Genomic DNA, 19,529 nt, shown 5'->3' with positions numbered 1-19,529 from the left:
CTAGTTAATTAAAAAATGAACATATTTTTGTGCATACAACAGTACTGGCTTGAGTTACCTATAAAATTTACGGCTGTTTTGCATGTCATCACAGAAATCTCAGCCTTAGCTTCTTGGGCACCAGCAGCCAAAGCTCATAAAAGTAGACTGCAAGTGTTGTAAGAAATATCAACAATTCAGCACCATGTAGAGTGCTACGATTATTATTTTCTTTTGCTGATGCTGTAATAGTTCTTATATTCATATACTGACCTATATTTTAAACTATTTATACTTGCCATATAAAAAAGTTAAAAATTAGATCTGAAATGCAAAAACATTGCAATAAAAATAAATTGAATTTTTACAGTAAAGTAAGTACTGCCTTCGGAAAAACTACTGGACAAAAACACATACGTGAAAACACATTCTAATGCACCAGAAATATATAAACAATTTTTATTATCAAAGTACTAAAAGGGTAGGGTAATTAGTTTCTCCTCAGAGCAGGTAACTGTGAATTCCCCATAACACTAAGGTAAATGTTTGCCATCTGAGCATCCTCTTACACAACGTAAAATGGGAATCTTAAATAATATCAAAATCAGACTGACTCTTACCAGAAAAGACACTGGGGATCTTGGAAAGAAAACTTTTCACTGTACGAATAGGAATCCCATTTTTCTCATCTTGCATGCGAGCTATGACGTCTTCCATCTGAACACAGATTTAAAAAAAATGAAAGGAAGAATAAAGTCAGAATTATTCCTATAAGAACTTCTACAATAAATCCTAGGCCAATCTCTCAAATTAAAGGTCCATTCTTGCTACTTTTTTTAATTTACAATTTTTATTTTAGATTTTTTTTGAGAAAGATAAAGTATTGGAAGTACTTTACCATGTCAACAATAACTTAATGTATGGGCTCAAAGTCTTTAGAGAAGGAAATATCAGAATAGAAAAGGTATAAAGTGGATAAAAATGGTTAAATACTATTGCTGGATGCAAAATTTAATGTTTGATAGTATTACTGGTATTGTATTGAATACGAAAGTATAATACATTCATTCACCCTTCCACAGTCCTGACACAGTTGTCAAAGGCTGTTCAAAACCAAAAATAGAGCCTTTAAGTTCAAAGCAAAAAATCCCTCTTTTCTTTTGAGAAGTGGAAAAAACTATGACACAATGCAATTTTGCAACCCTGGAAAAAGCGGGGCCAGAAACAGAACTTTTTTTAATAGCTAATGGAGTGGATATAAAAACATTTAGAATGATTTTGCTGTATTTTTGTCATATTTTCCACATTAACTTAATATTACGGGATATTTTGCTCCATATATTTTATAATTCAAACTCAACCCAGAGGTTCATTTTCATTTGAAGTACAAACACTTTTGTTGGAAAATACAAAGACTGTTTAGACAGAATCATTGGCTGACAATGCAATTTTTTTTTTTTTTTTTTGCAAATTTCATAGTGGATTATTATCTTAATTACGTATTAAATAACTTTCACCTTTCTTCCTTTTCTTTCTTTAAATGCCTTACCTCTCAAAATATAATATTCTGGTAAAATAACTTACAGCTATCTTCTTTCCTTAATTACCAAAGAAAACTGAATCTCCATCTGACTGAACATTTCATATTACTAGTCAAATCTTAAAAAAACTGTGCTATCTCATCTATGTTCCTCAATAAGCAGTAAGTCTGGGAGAAAAAAAAAAGAAAAAAAAAGAAAAAAAAAATTTTAAAGTTTGTAACTGGGTGATGTGGAAAAAAAGAAAAACAAATTATTCTAAACATCTTTTTTTCTGCATAAGTCTGATGACTGCAATCAGCAAATAGCAAATCAGCATTATTAGCAGCTATGAATAAATTCCCATATTGAAGATGTACAAATGCAGGAAAGGGAAAGGGAGCTGGGATCACATACATGGTGTACATACCAAAAGTGAAAACAAAATCAAACACTTCCACTGCTTATGGAAAACCTGTTTATGCAGTGTCTGGAGATTCAAATATTCTCTCTAGTAACAGATCATGTATTAACAATCCAAGAAACACAGATCCAGTGGCGTAGTCCAAAACAAAAAAGTACAGTGAAAAGGCAGACATTGTCCAATAGCAAGATATGGAACGCTGAGATTACTGTTCTCATTTAAAGAATATACAAATACAACTCCAAAGAAAGGCAGCAATGTTTTTTTTCTGTGCCAACTTATGACATTCATTTAGCATGGAATTTTATTATTTAAGTAGAAAAAGCTATGAATAATGTTCCAAAGAAACAGTCAAGTAGACAAGCTGTTGTCTACAAAATGGAATCTGTCCCTACATTTATTATCCATATAAATAAGTGAAAGTTTCCTTCAACGCCCCAATTCAGATGGGAAACCATCTTTATGAGCTTCTAAATGTGAACAAAGTCTCTCAAATTCAAGTGTATCTTTGCTTCAAAGAATAAGGTACACTTAGAGATATATGGGTTTTCCGCGGAAAAAACGTAGATAAGTAAATTTGATGATAAATTGTGCACATGCATTGTAAGCAATGTAAAGCAACATGATAAAGATACATTTACATTATAAGAAATGGAACTCAATCCGGAAACACGATATTCCAGGGAGTGATATGCAGATTCTTCTTTCTTAGGAATGCACAAAAGTGCAAACAATGGCTAGCATTATTCATACTGTTGGTAATCAGTCTTTCGAGTGTATATGGAATAAATTACTAACTGACGTTCATATATGCTTCCCTAAACTTGCGTCATGGACAGGTTTTAAGCTGAAGTGCATAAAACATAATTAGGACAGTGAGATCTTGGATGGCTGAACTGCAAAATTACACATCTCCTGCAGGTCTAGCTCAAAATATTGTTCTGTATCAACTGTGAATACCCTTTATGCAAAAGTCAGCTTGCACGCCAGACATTACTATTGTGAGCAGCTTGGTTAGTTCAGCATGAAAAGATTACTGCGTAATAACTGGAAATAATCTGACAAAATAAAACACAATACACACCTTATTAGTTATAATTGACCTGCTAGTCTTTTCTATCAATCAGACTACTAAGCTCTTATTTGTTTTGTCCCTTTTGAACCAAAAGACTAAAAGGTCTTTTGTTTTTATGGCCATCTTAAACCTTAAAGTGTGATTTTTTATTTTATTTTTTTTAAAAGGAAAGCTTCAATTAAATATTCAAAATCATCTAATCCAGCCTACAAAGTTGCACAGTTTAACTTCAAGTACATGTAGTCCTTTTTTCTGCAGTTTTGGCTGTTTTAAATGCAGCAAACGTATAATTTCTTCCACAGAAAACATGTCCTCATTTAATTATATTTGGGAAAAAGCACTTGAGGCTGCCATTCATCAACGGTGACTTAAGACAACGAGAAGGGCAAAATGTTTTAATTAGAATGATAAACAAAAATGTTCATCTAAATTTGCTTAAGAATTCTAATCTGAGAAACACAAGCTGATGCCTGATATAGAAACTCTCCTTTTTTTTTTTTTTTTTGCATCTGAGTAACCTGACCTGATGCTCATAAGGGAAACATAGCTCCTTCATTTCCCTTCACAATTAGGCTTTCCTAGTCTTTTATCTCCTGCTTACCTTGCTAAACCTGACCAGCTTTAACCATGCAATGGGATTAACTTTTTTAGCCCTAAGTCTTCTTGGAGGACTCAAAGAAAACAAGTGCACAAACAACTGCCTCGTGATCATTCTCAAAGCAAAGCTTAATATGCATTAAAAAAAAATGTTATATAAGCACACTTCATACCACTTCTCAGACACAGTTACAGAATTAACAGGGAAAGTATACTAGAAAGTGGTTTCCAATGCAGCAAGGATTCTGCAGGTGCTTTTCTGAGTAATTCCAAACATCAAAGACCGTGTCATTTATTTACTACTGAGTCAGTTCTAACCCTGGCAAAACTCATTCTGATGTCTGAGGCACCTCAGACCAAACTTAAAACACAGTATTAATGTTTAAAACTTCACTCACCTCCTCGTGAAGATAATTTGCAATCTTGGTCTTGATATACAAGTGTACTGTTAAATTTATTTCAAAGACAAACTCTATGACAACACTGACAATGCATCTTATGTGAAGAAAAAATATGACTGTGAGAGCTAGGAATGGGAAAGTACATGGCCTACCACAAGGGCAGAACACACTGACAGCTGACAAGACTTCAGGCAGAGGTATGTGAGTATAGAAGAAATAGCTTGAAAGTTATCAAGACAGAAGCAAAGGTGAAAGTTTTCAGTTGAGCGTACTTCTAAAGGTTGGAGGAAGAACTGTGCTAATTTAACTAATTTTCTTTTTTGATGGTCATAAGAAGTTTCTGCCACAAGGGATACACTTCGCCTCCTCTGTCTTTAATCAGTTTCTACCCCAAAGGTATCTCCGTGATGGACAGTGGAAGGCTTGAAAACAAACATATACTAGTATCCATTATTTACTTACAGCTGAGAGAAATGAATCCAGCTCCTAGGAGCAGAATTTTTATGGCTTCTTAAATTTCAAAGACATGTGGTTTGGGATGACCCAGATCATTAAATTTCTAAATCTAAATATGAATTCCATTACTAAGCATACAAATTAATCTCTCTGCTCATAATTTAGCATTGGTGCTTCATAAGAAGCATTTTTCCTGTGAATTAGTATTACCTATATTTGCCCTTGCTTTCAACAGTAATCTTATTTTGAAATTCCATTTTACTACATGTGCTCACTCACGCATTCTCTACTGGAGATTTTCTGTTGAAATGCTCATCAGCTAAAAAGCCTACAATTACAGGGTACAGAGAATTGGGAAGAAAGCCTTTTGCTGTGCTTCACTGAGGTAAAAATTTGTATGTTTAGATGAATAGCTGAACTACTCCATCAGACCCATTCTAGTTGCTCCAGACTATTTCTTCCCATGTGAGCTGCTCTTTGCATGGACTACACATGTCAACAATCATTGTAATATCCTTCTTTAATTAAATCATCACAGTGCCACCCGAGAGATGCCCAACTCAGTGAACCAGGAGGCTTTTTCAGCAAGTCAAGCTGCATCGCAGAGAAGTAAAGAGCACAAAACACAGCAACTACAACTCCCAGGAGGCTGCACCAGCAAGCACAGATACAGACAAGATGATTGTCAGATAAAATATTTCAGTGTTGTCCACCAAACTAAAGCAAATCACCTCAGGTCAGGAATGTTGACAACTGTTTTTGTAAATCATATAGAAAAGATTTACATAGATGACATCTGTATACCCCGGATTTTAGCATTTTTCCTTTCACAAACTATTGGATTATTTCAACTCTTTCTTCCACTTCGGATGAAATCAAAGTTTAAACCCTTTACAAGCCATACCATTACATTTGTTCGAAGTACAAAACTGAAAGTTGGCTTCAAATATCTAAGATTAACCACACTGGTAATGACAGACATGCATAGGAGTAGGGAGCTGCCCTAAGAATCTCCAATTTCAGAATAATTTATTCAGTGAAAATAATCTGACTTTTTAGATTGCTTCTATCCTCTTCAAAACCTCTATTCCTGGAAAAATTATTTGAACACCATAAAATCAAATGAGAATCATAGAATCATAGAGTTGTTCAGGTTAGAAAAGACCTTAAAGATCATCAAGTCCAACTATAACTCTAAAACCTGCCGCTAAATCATGTCCCTAGCACCACATCCAAACAGTTCTTAAACACATTCACAACCACCTCCCTGGGGAGCGTATGTGCAACACTGATATCTCATGGTCCTGCCTATCTGCAGAATGAAGTCACCAGAGTGAGGAAGTAGTTCATACTCTCTGTTCAAACAAAGTGCTTCTGGAGATCCAAAGAAGTTTTGGCTCCATAAGTAGTGAATTCTGTATTGAGGCATTATTTATGTTCAGTGTTAATGATTCCATTTGTAATTATCAGTTTGTGAATATCTAATTAAGATTCAAATTTATTTGTCCTATTTATTTATACTGTTTCAGATACAGCATATACAAACCATTCCAGACTGGCTGCAAGGAGTGGTACTACATACATTAGAGGCATATGCTTACATTAAATGAGTGCAAGGCAAGCTTTTGTGTTTGTTAAGAATAATTTGAATTTGCTTGAAAATCGATTCCAGTTCTGTGCAATTGTTATTGAGACTAGAGTTACCTGGGCAAGTTCGAGTCTTAAGGACAATTAATGAACATTTAAGTACAGAGATATCCACTTTTCAGCAATGTTGAACTACATAATATTAAGGCTAAGGAAAATCATTCCATTCTTAAATATGTATTCTCAAAGAAGAAAAAAGCACAGTCTTCATATAAAGTATATTGAAATCACATAGAATATTCAGTCAGTTAAATTACTGGCAGCTCAAATGTTAACAACCATCACACTGCAAAGAATCTTCCGCAATGTTATTTTATATGTTATTTAAGATTATTTGTTATTTCTGAGTAAGTAATATAGTGATATAGTAATATAGTGCCAACATCAAAAATGCTGGAAAAAATAATAGGAAATAGTCTGCTGAAACAGAATTTAATTTAGCTCTGATTTGTACCTTTTAGAGAAAGCATAAATTAAAGCATGCTTCGAACTCTGGTGAATAATCTGTAATCGTATGGCATGTTTAGAAGCTACAGCTGTCAGTGCCCCTAACTAACGAATGGATTAAAGTTGATATCTATAATATAACATCATACAATATTGAATGGAAAACCTTGAAGATAGTGTATAGTACATTCTGCACAGAGTGATTTAGGCCAGCTCAACTGGAAAGTTGATCTCTGTGGCCCCGGATTGACATTTCAAAACAATACTGCAGAAAGGTTTGGATTTTTTCAAAGGAGGAAGCAAAATGCCAAAATTCAATAGACAAATGCCAGAACAGATTCTGGTTACCTGTGTACAGGCCAATATTATAAAGAATATTTTGAAGAAGAAGAAGAAAACCAAGCACCTATTTTTACTGGAAATGCAGAACTAGGGCAGATTTAGCTTATACAAAGCACCTTCAGCTACAAAAGTGACAGACAAGTAGTGAGGCATTGTACTTGGTATATCCATTAGCAATAAGATATAGCAGAGTCTAAAAAAAAAGTGCTATTTCTCAGGAAAATACTTCTTTTATTCCAAAATATTGTCATTAAATTTAAAAGTGTACAGAACAGATATTTTCTATGTTAGTATAGCTTTCTTATGTAATCTGTTATTAATAGTTTTAAATCCAAATTTGTGTGGTTAGAGACTTCTCCTGGCTTATCAGGTGATCTAAAACACAACCAAAGCCACAATATAGCAGCATATCAATTTAGAAGTAGCTATTGCCTGGCAAGGAGAACTTTAAATAAATATCATTATTCTTCAAATACTGAAGACTGAAGCAGTAATTACAAAAATATTTAATCTTGTATTGAGAGAAACAACATTATAGGATGAAGATGACAATACAATGGAATACCGATTTTAAAAATGAGCCTTCCTGTATTTTGACAGCCTGCAGCCTGCTCTGGAGAACAGCTGATGAGGACACTGATCAAAGTCGGGGATTACTTGTGCATTCTCAATGAAAATGCAAGGAGGAACACTTTAGAGAACAAAGCCTAACTCATTCAGTGATTTCTGCATTGTTTTCTACTTGGCAGTGATGGAACAGTGAAGCTGAGCTTCTGATAACCCTTCAGCATCCAGGAAGCTGAGATTCCACATATGAACTATGTTTCTAGCTCTGTTGATATTCAAATTGCTCTCACGCATTAAGCCCCATTAAATACAAAAATACAAGTGCTACCACCAAAACAGATTTTTGCCAATAGCTACACTCTTGTAAGAGATCTGTATTCATGTAACAAAGTTGTTCTTGATAATTGTATTACCATATGATAAGCTTTCAGTGATCAATCACATTTGGCATTGAAAAATAATAACAAAATGGGGGTGCTGTTGACGTAATGCAGTAATGTAGCGTTAAATGAGAGATGGATTGATTTCACATTTCACAATCATTTGTTCACCATCTGTTACACAATTATTTAAAAACAATTATTTTATTTTACCTTATTTGAATAGACATAAACTAGAGTCATGGATATTCTTTCTGTTCTTGAAGCATGTATAATTTACCTGTTTTCACTTAAGAACAGTGTAAATGAAAGGAAAACAAATTAATTACTGAGGTACTGATCTATCAAGCAATATTCTACAGAGAGAAAGGACAAATTCAACAGAAAATACAATCATTACACATTCTATATGCAAAAAAATGTATCAAAGAGTGTAATAAACAAATGAAACAGAGTAGTTACACAATTTTCTGTAAAAATTCAGCAACTGACTTTCCTGTTTTCCCTGTTCATTAAAAATCCTTTGAGCTAGCAGAAGTTTCAGCCCTGTTCATCTTCTTACTGCTCTTGAAAACATCATATACAAAAGTAGTTTGGCATGTCAGAGCTACCTAATATCTCCTGTGAAGCAGCAACTCAGGAACTGCAGTGAAAACCATAGGTTAATATAAGCAAAACATATATGTATTAGCCTACCCTACAGTGATACTTCTCCATGTCTTTTTTTCTCTCACACTCATTATATAACTTAGGCTTTACTTCTATTTTGCAAAAGCTTTTTATGGCTTTGAAATTTATTTTAATCTGAATGGGAAAAAAATGTCAGCGCTTGCTAAGAAATAAAACTGTGAAAACAAATAGTTCAAGTCAGAACTTTCTCATTTTGACAAAATTTCTGTCGTCTATTAATAAATAGTATAATTAAAGAGTACTTCAAACTATTAAATGTATTTTTAAAAAATGCCAAAATTGCCATTTATAATTTCTCAACATTTCCAGAGATTTTTTTCAGTGTGGGATTCTAGATATATCTGCCTAATTCTAAGATGTAATTAAGGTTTCATTAAAATCCAATTATCTCATGACTGACTAAATGTTTTCATGGTACCCATAAATTTCTGGTATTCCCCTAAAAATTACTAAAATCTTGGCTGACCGAATGTAGCCCTTCGTTTCTCTTAATAGTTCCTTGGGAAAAAAGACAGAGTATTGACAAGGGCTTTAGTTCTGCACAATAAATAGACAAAACAGAAATGAAAAATCCTTTTTAAAAAGCCTGGTTAGCCATGCAGTCTTATCACAGCAATTTCCTAAAAGCTTTCTTAATATGAATCTCTGAAAAAGTTCAGTAGAGCCAGTCTGACAAACTCTAGTAATCTTCTAAATTTCATCTCATGTAGTTACCTCACAGACATACACAGCTATTGACTTGGCTTCATTTCTTCAATTAAGTACATATTCAGTTTACATGATTTCCAAAAGCCCTGTCCTTCTTCATCCATTCATAAAATAAATATTTTTCTCACTCTCACTCTACATTGCCATATTTTCACAAGGATTCTCTACCCTGTGGCAGTTCAGGAGCTATTTCAATAAAGCTTTATTCATCAAAGCATTAAATACTTGGCAAACTTAAAGGTTGAATTTTTTTTTTAAGAAAAAATGGATGTATCTAGTCACCTAACCAACGTTAGAAGATGGTAGGCTGACATATCAAAACATAGAAGCTGGCACAGAGATGGGTATTTTCTTGCACTTTGTGAAAAAGAACTCCATTTGAATATAATATTTTCTAGTTCAGATTTGTCTGGTCACAGTATAATCAGCAAAAGAAAAACACATTTTGTGATACTTCCTTTCAATGTATGTAGTGATTACATCAGCTATAAGACTCTTCTGGTTGTTAGAAAAGAATTAAAGATATTAAAATGAACTATCCCCTTCTGTCATAGTTATTAAAAAAAACAGTTTTTATTTTTTATAAAAATGAACTTCTTTTATGAGTTCGTGTTATACTGCTATGGAAAATCCAACTGTATTTTAATTGCCTTAGGAAAAAAAGGAACTAATTTCATTTTTACTCTATTTTGCCATCAAAACACTAGCTTTTGAATTCTTATAATTTTGACACTTAAAAGCAAATCAGGTCTGAATGTTCTGCACTTGTCCAATTTAGTCAGTTTGACATTTACTGAATCTACATTTTATTCTTCTTTGCAGTCACATTCTTTTTGATTAGAAATATTGTCTTTATGGTCACTTTATTGTCAAATCATGCTTGTGACACAGATTTGAAATATGAGTTCTTAAAATTGTGAATGATGGTTATAAAACCATTTGTTTAGTCTACATGATAAACAATTAGGAAAGGAGATATTCTTTTGTTAGAAACCAATTCCAGTATTCACATAGTATTACGTTCTCTCCACGTATATAATGAGAGTAGAATAATATTAAAATCAGGCACACTGTAATTTACAACCAAAAACTGAAAATGGATTTGAGTGAGTTCAAAATCCAAATAATTTCAGGATTAAAGCAATCTAATCATTTGTGCATTTGCGAGGAATGTTATTTTTAGCCAAATTTGGTTTTGCCAGAAGTACAGACTCATTCTGGATATTAACTATGGTGAGCAGAACACATGACAAAATAGCTACTTCTGTCCTTGCAAATGATATACAAAAATATTCCAGCTTGTATCTCGTAAGCTGTCCTCTTGCAACCTAGTACAAGTTTGTAGAAACACAGCAACTTACATCACCAAGAAAACATCCATGGGGAAACAGGGGTGGACAGCATCAAATTAAGTAATACTCATCATACAGAATAATTTAGCCTCCCAAATAGAACATGTATACTGAACCCCATTGGTGGAGTGCACTGAACATTCACATAAAAATGCATCAACATTTATTCCCAAAATCAGTGATTTTCCAGTACAAGGAAAATTCCACACTTCAGGAAGGACTCTGTTACCAGAGGATAGAAGGCACATTGTCCCTTCAGTAAACTTGCTGTCCTACACCTTATATTTTCTGTGCAAACAAGCAACTTCTTACTGTGTCAAACTGGTCTAGAGAAAACCTGTGGATGATGATGTTGTCTCCTAGAGGCGTAAGTCAGAATAACAGAATACACTGCACATGGAGATAGAGATTTTGCTTTCCACTATCACTCACTAATGAACTCACTCAAATCCGAATCAGTGTACAGGAACAAAATGAGCTTTGTTTTCCAATAGATTTTTACTACAGGGCAAAACAGCACAATACTGAAGTTTATCTACTAAATGGATGGATACTGAACCATCACTGAGCTACCAATTTAATGAATGAAATGGAGCGATGCACTCTCACATGCACCACTGCTGTTTGTAGGACTGAAGCCTATGGTTAAAGTTAATGACTGATTAAATGATAAATTTAATTAATTCAGTATAAATCAATGCTTGATTCTTTACAAGCAGATGGCAGAGTACTTTAAATATACAGCTAACGGTCCCAAACTGGATGACCAGGAGATCTGACTGCAAGGATAGACCAGGCACTTTCAGCTCAAGAATTAGTATATATTGCCTGAGGTAGCCAAATTGCTTTAACTTTCCTCTAAAATTCATTCATTTAGACAGAGCTTTTAGTGATAAGTATGGGAAGAAATGATATAGATCATTTCCATAATGGGAACATGTTTATTGATGTTTTGTCACTTCAGACATTTCTAACCAATGTTTTTAACTGGAGTCTGTCCACTCCTTCAAAACACTTTAAATGTTTACATTTCATAAAATCAGAAAAAAACAAACCACATCTCTACAGATTGAAAAATTTATACATTTTTGAGTTACAAAAGGAAAGTAAGATGTAAGCAACTTGAAGTGGATAACAGACTAGCAAACTAGTAATCCACCTGGTAAGGACATCACTTCAAGACTCTTCCATTTCACAGACTGCACTGAATGTGTTCTTACAAGTGAAAGAGCTCCCCATCAAAATCATGTTCAAAATTTATCGACACTTGCTGAATACTTTTGAAGAGCAACAGTGGCTGTTAGCAAAAAGGTGGTGAGTAGTGTGTTTCAGCAGTGGCAACACTGTCATGAAAGACAAGCAACATTCTGGACAGCCATGCACAGCTGTTACCCCCAAAAGGAAGAGTGCTTCGATCAGCTCATCTGCGCAAATCAGCAGATTACAACCAGGATACTGGTGTGGAGCAGGATATTGGCTTCAATGCATTGGAAACAATGATGGCAACATTGAAATATCACAAACTTTGCACTAGATGAGTCTCACAAATGCTCGCGCAGGAACAGAAAGAACACCATATGCAAATTGGTCGGGAGCTATTGAACCAATACAAGGCTGAAGATGACAGTTTCTTCTATCACATCATTGCTAGTGATGAGATGCAGAGATGAGGTGCCACCACTATGAGCCAGAGTCAAAACAGTTGTTAATGGAATGGTCACATGTGAATTCCCCATTGAAGAAAAAGTTCAAGATGCAGCCCTCAGCAGGTGAAGTGATATGCACTGTGATTCTTCTGGATTTCCTGGGACCCTGACAAAACCATTAGATCTGACTGCTACATTGCAACTATCTAACTTTGCTCTAACAAGTAATATTATTGTGCTCTTTGTATTTGTTGTAGTTGCCATGGAAATAAATATGAGAGATTACCTTCAGAACAGCCACATTTTCATTATGCACTCACTTGGCAGCAACCCTGTCCTTCTTCTCAAAAAAGTACAGAAATGGAAAGGAGGTATAAAGTAGTTTTTGAAGGAGGAAAGATTAAGCAGATTAGGATTTTGTTGAGCAGAAAACAAAAAATGAGGTTTTGACATAAACCTATAACATTAAGATTACTATGAAGAAGGTGAGTGCACAGTGAAACTATATATGCATTACATGTCTTTTCGTTGAGACATAATAATTTACAACATCAGTTGAGAGATATCTGGTTAACCTGAAGAGTTTATTTTCCTTATCCTTTTCTCAGTTTTCTAGATTGTGGCATTTCAAATGAACGTAACACTTTTTAAATTGCTGTCTTCTTTCATGTAACCAGTATAATTTAACATTCAATAGTTCTTGCACAGTATCTAACTGCTCATCCTGCTAAAGACAAGTGAGAGCCAGGATGATATAGCTGATTGTGGTTGTGCCAATGGTGCTATCCGTTAGCTGAAGTAAGGGATTTACAGCTTTGAGTGACTTAGCAAACAGAGCAAGAATCTCTAGTCCTCCAATCCATTACCATGATCTCAGAAAGCCTCATGGGGCATTTGCATGTTTCGAAAATATTTAAAGTATAACAAACATAAAAATAACTTTATAATCTAGCACAGCAAATAAACCCATGAAAGATAAATATACCATTACAAATCTATCCATATAATTATATGAGATCTTGGTGAATATGCTTTTTCCTAGCTTGCCATAAAGTCTTTACATTTACTGGAGTCCAAAGTTACAGCGTTCCTGTTTCTGGATGACTTTTTTTCACCTAAGACGTATTTTAGTCATGAGTTTCTCCCTTAGGCCTATTGAACCTGTATTCTAGATAATGCTGTTTTCTTAGTTTGCCAGCTATGCTTTCTGTATATCAAGGTGACTTAATCAGATGTCAGTGCTGCAGACCCAATAACAATTCATTTAACTTTCCTCAAATTTCATTAATAATGTTTCAGGAAAATGCTACTCATCCATCATATAATTAAGAAAAAAACAAATCAGTAAAATATTTTTCTGTTTTGATCCAGAGGAAGATACTTGCAGTAATACCTGTATTACAGATTCAACTATAAGTTTGGACTATTTTTAAACAAGCCTTATTGGTCTTTTCTCTGGGGTCAGAAAGCCTAATTAAATTTTTAATAGTAAAAAAACTTCACAGAGTATTTAACTGAGAAATGCTTGACCTTACGATAAATAATCTGCCAATAAAAGTGTTTAAATGGTTTTCCTCCATCTTTGTGGGCATAATTAAGTACCATCACTGCAAATGAAACTGGACTGAGTGGGAGTCTTTGTACTAATTCCAGTTGGAATTAGTTAGTAGCTCAGATATGAGTCTTAGAAACTTTGTGCCCCAAATTTCAGAGAAAGAAGTTACCCTCAAAACAGAGAAGCTTGATAACAATGAAGTTCTCTCTTACTCCAAAAATGCCAATTCTTTTTGAAATACATCTTTTCCATCACCAGTTCACCCATTTTACCAGTTTAAAGGATAAGAATTAACAGTGCTTAACAACCTAAGCGCTAGTATTCTTGAGACAGTTCTGAACTAATACATGGGAGCATTCAGAAGAATCCACCTCACACTCCAAATATATGAGAGATATATAACTGCTAGAAGAAATTGGATACTTAGTGGAGAAAACTATACAGAGAAACTACCCTACAGGAGAAGTCTATGGTAATAAATCAAAACAATCATTAAAGGTACTCTTTCAGTAGCTTACCAAGCCTACTCCTACCAAGTAAAAAAAAAAAAAAAAAAAAAAACAAACAAAAAAAACAGATTCTTACTTCCAGATGAGAAAAGTAAACATACTGCACAAGTAGTTTTATTCAGACAGAATTAAAGGGGCTGTGCAAAAACAGTACAATATGATTCAGTTTCACACTGATAGGAAAAAAAAAAAAAAGAAAGAAGTAAACATATCAACTGTGATAAGATTCCACTAGTATTTGAAAAAAGCAAGTTTCATTTAGCAGATGAAGCGCTTGACAAGGACTTGAAAATCATAGAATTACAGAGTGGCTTAGGTTAGAAGGGACCTTGTGAATAACACTTGTGCATTTAACTGTACTTTCCAAACAAACAAAATATACAAGAAATGTGCAGATGCAGAAAGCTCACTAGAAATAACCAGATCAATTCAGACCTTCTCTCAGTGATGGTTTGCTTTTTTTCTTCCATATGCCAGTTACACTCATCATCTCGTCAAAGTATTCGCAGTGTGTACTTTGAAGCATCTGAAGAAGTTGTACAACCAACTGGAAACCATGAATCAGAGTTTTATTAACAGCACACAAAATGAAATGAGTTACTGCTACCAAGGAACTGTAAATAACAATAGTTTTTAGTCTCAAGATCTAAATGTTATGTTAGGTTGGTAGTTCACATGTCAAAATCCTCCATATAAAAGATCTTTAACATATCTTTAACAAAAAAATTCCTCTTATTCCTATTCACTCTAAGTAATAGGGTTTGCTGTTCAACAGCCAGAAACTACCCAATTATACTGGAATAAGTATGATATTCAGTACATAGGAACAACATCAACTAATAGCATAGCATGACCACAGTTGACTTCCCCAAGACTGAATCTAGTAATCTGACTCAAGTCAGATCATAAAACTGTAGTTTCCAACCAATAGTTCAAGACTAGCATATCCTTTAATAGATTTGGAGCAACAGAAACTAAAAATTAAACCAGGTGCCAGCAAGAAGAATGTGTTTGTAAGGAAAACTTTTGCATCTGAATCCTGGAATATTACTCCACCTAAACAACCCACTCATATTCAGAGCAAATTTTTCTTTTTACTGGTAAAGCAAAGCAATAATGTTAAGCATAAGCCAATACCACACTAGGAAGTTACATTCTAGTCAGTTCTAAAGTACACATCATCATAATGTAACATAATGCATAAAGGAATCCCTGCCTTGAAAAGCCATCATGTCTGTAGGTACAATCAGGTAAATAATTCAGTTGGCCCAAGCAATTAATATTCAGTAGAAATTAGATGCTTTACAGCAGTTGCAGTGGATATGGGCAGGCACTTTCATGTAGCAGTACTGGAACAAGAAGCAAGAATGAAACAGCCGAAGTACGTTCAGTAAATACAGGGAAGTAATCTATGCCTAAATTGGGATGCAGGCGAGCTTTAAAAAATAAATAAATAAATAAATAAATAAATCACAGAATGCGTAAGAAGAATAGTTAAATTTTGCAAATAAACTGTAAATAGAAGTGGGCAGATATTGGGCAGAAAAAAAAAAATATTTTAGAAATAATCTTCAAAAAAAGCCACAGCACCTCCATGAATTCATTTTTCCTTAGAAGCTGATTGACTCATAGAATAAATTCTGAAAAACACTCACATTTCTGAATAATTCTTGCATTTTCACTGAGACCTGTATTGCTTTAAAAATCAAAGATTTCATGTTCATTATTGACATTAAAATAAAAATTAAATGTGCTTAAAGTTATATGATTTATGTCATTTCTTCTTACATTTAAGCTATTCATTTTGAGATCCTACCTCCTGAAGGCATATTACTCATATAACATGTAACATTTTGAGATGTAATTATATCGAAAAATTGAATATCTGCACTTTAAAAAAATCTATATTTTCCTATTATTTGTCTTCAAGTTTTTTTCATTTGTTTGTTTTTCCCGTCTAAGCTTGCTTTTTGTTCATGGAATTATGACTAACTTCTAATAAATCTAATGAATCCAAATCTAATGAACTGGGGTCTTGGCAATTCCATACTGTGGAACAGTAGGGTGACAGTAGCTCTCAGAATAAAATAGCAGGCATTCTGCTCGCTTGAGATTTCCTCCAGCCCACCACAAACACACTAGGAAAGCATATCATTTGTGTTGCTTTTTATGTGGCCAAATAGATGCACCTTAGCCCTGTTGCTTGGCTTAGTTGCCAAAATGACATGTTCAGTGCATCACAGCAAAATGTGGCTGCCCACTACAGAATCTGCAACATCCCAGAAGTGTGTTGAATGTGTGCAGCATCCATGGCTACATGGCATTGATACCAAGAGTAAACTATAGAGACTGGATTCACATTAGGTTTCAGTTTAAACACATTTTCTTTCCATTTTCTGGAATATCTCATATATCTCCAGAATTATGTTACATATTAGCATGTAAATAGAGAAGAGAAATAGAAAGCATGTTGATTATTTATAGATTTCTACTTTTTTTTTTTTTTTTGCTCAAAATCTATTTTATTGTCTTTCATAACTATGTGGTCATGCATTGCTATGAATATTTTATTTCTTAGTAGTTTTAAAACAATGTAAATCCTAGCACGTACAGAATGTTTGAGCTTAATTAATTCTGGGTTCTCTTACAAAACTCCAGTTTACCAAGCACTGGCAATAAACTTCCAGTTTTCTCCCCCAACCCCATCCTCCTTCCCACCAACTGTTCCTATCTCCAGGACTGAAAGCTTTTTTTCCAACTACAGTTGAATATCAGGAGTTTTAAGTATCTGAATCAACACTATGATTTCTAATCAGCGTGTCCCAGACTAACAAGTCCTAAGCTATCAAGTCCACAATTTAAAATGATTGTCTTCTTGTATTTCCTCCAGCAAGTTATTGCTGTAGTGTAAGCATATAAGCAGGGTCAAAAGCTTAACAAATAGTTCAGAGCTGAGGACAATTTACAGATGTATCACATTTTATCTCTTTCTTTTGACTTCTTCAACCTACCAAGCTAAAATTCATAATACTAACAAACATTTCTATATAATTATTTTAATATTATCTAGCTTGTTGGATTTCCTACAGTTATGCACTAAAATATGATATATTTTTCTGTGTAACCGCCCAAATTATTATTATTCTATAAATATAACAATAAACTGTTATAAAAGGCCACCAGACCAAAAAAAGAAAAAAAAGAAAAAAAAGGAGCAAGTCCATGGGACAAAAAGCTTATTAGGCTAATAGAATCAAAAATGAGTCGAACAGTTTCCAGTATATTATATATAATCAAAGCCTGCAGCTAATTGTTTTTCTGTTTCAACTACTAAACAAATCTCTCATGCAAAACCAGAAGAGAAAGAAAATAAGCAATGGGACTGAAGAGCTACATTTATGAAACTAGAACATAACATCCTCCTGTGAGCTAGAGCTTAGGAATCAATCCCATATTGCAGAAACTTATCCAATTTGTGTAACTTTTCCAATACCACTAGCTTTCAGAAGAGTGCTCTATCCACCAAGTCTACCCTGAGGTATTGTTCACTCATGTTTGTGCCACATACATAATTCTTTATCAACCAGTGAGGAAGTCTGGCACTGAAGGATAACGTGCCTCATACACACGCATTTGAAAGCAGAGACACGTAGAAAAAGAACATGAAGAGAACAATCCCACAGCATACTCGCACCAACTATCATAGGTTTTGTGTGGTAGGTCTACTCTTTTCAGTAGAAAATATGGATGCACTTCTCCCTTTACAAAAAAAGTTGGTTAAAAAAGGGTTCCAGTTCCAGGAATCTTCCTAATGAAACAAAATTGTAAGTTTGGATCAAATCAGCAGAAATTACTGCAATGTGCAAAAGGAAATTTCTGGGCATCAATAACTTGCATCACAATTATGTTATCCTGGAGGATCAATAAATTAGTATGATATTATGATATATCCATTACTTATGATCAAATTTAAATAGCAAGTAAAAGAACTACCACTGACTTACTTCTGAGTTACTACCTATTTTTCCAGATGCCTTTTTGTTTTTATTGTGGATAAACTGAATCACCCTCCTCACATTATAGATAATTATTTTCAATCAACCAAGAGATTCTGAAGGCAAAAGCAATATTAGAGACCAAAACACTGGAAATACAATGAGTTGTGGTGGGTTTTTTGAACTGCAAAGCTGCCACAATCAATGTTCTGCTGTGTTCTATTCCCACATCATGCTACTCCAAGCCATACATTTGAAAATGCCCGGATAACCATACAGTGAAGCAAGTGGAAATTTAGTGGAAAACTTATCAATAGGCTTGACTGTGAAACATCATACTTAGTTTAGGACATGTGAATCTGAAAAAGATAATGCAGACTTCCTGCCTTCCAACTCATTTTCTATGCTGTTTTATTCTAAGATAACTAATCAGATTATTAGCATGGTCACTTTCTATTGTCCATTACAGAAACTGTGTCAGAAAATTGTAAATCAAAATATCTCATTCTTATCACCTTCTCACTCAATATTGCAGCAGCAAAACAAATCAGTAAATCTAAATCATAATGTAGTATTTTCAAATTATTTGCAAAGAAATCCTCAACGTTCTTTATTGTTCCCATGACTATCGATTCTAAAGCTTTTTTTTAATTTATTTTTATTTCTTTTTTTTAAGCTTTAGATGAGGCTCAGAAAGTTTTGAATGAGATACCTAAAGTAAAAAAGAGAGTAAAATTTTCAAATAAAGATTCACGACAGAAATTCACCTGAATTCGTCACAGGAGAATATGAGATTTTTCAAAGGGCGTTGTCAAATCTAAATAAGAGCACATTACATTGCAAACATTCCTCCAGGTCATATTTTTAAAAAATTGTAACATAGAGCTGAACCCTCTCTGGCCTTGCCTGCAGGGTTGAGCACAGGAATTGTCCAAACTCAGTCCCTCTTGAGCACTCATATGGGCAACAGGACAGCAAGGGCTCCTTCACTGAAGTAGCAGCAGACTTTCTGTCTGCTTTTGCATCCTTGTCAAGCACATTAATACAGCAATAACTACTTCTCAATCTCCATAGTGCTCACATACTATCATTTCAGGAGTTGTTAAATGCCTGACATCATCAAAATTCAAATTAATATAATTAATAATTACTTAACTTGAAATATACTTCACAATTTCAGATATATAGCAAATCAAAAGATTCACACTGGTTTTGTTACACTGGCTGAAAACCTGACAGCAC

The 19,529-nt window shown here is 34.1% G+C and overlaps 1 protein-coding gene across 1 annotated transcript in view; it reads right to left on the bottom strand.

Annotated features, from left to right (window-relative positions):
- RGS7 (regulator of G protein signaling 7) overlaps positions 1–19,529 on the bottom strand; it is a 227,026-nt gene that overhangs the window by 129,927 nt on the left and 77,570 nt on the right. Inside the window, exon 2 of the mRNA XM_085219651.1 lies at positions 600–696. Coding sequence (XP_085075777.1) covers positions 600–696 — 97 coding nt within the window. The remainder of the gene's footprint in view (positions 1–599; positions 697–19,529) is intronic.

The sequence above is a fragment of the Meleagris gallopavo genome, chromosome 2 (genome assembly GCF_905368555.1).
Source record: "Meleagris gallopavo chromosome 2, MGAL_WU_HG_1.1, whole genome shotgun sequence".
NCBI lineage: Eukaryota > Metazoa > Chordata > Aves > Galliformes > Phasianidae > Meleagris > Meleagris gallopavo.
Note: the sequence above shows the minus strand (reverse complement) of the source record. Positions and strands in the feature narration are given on the sequence as shown.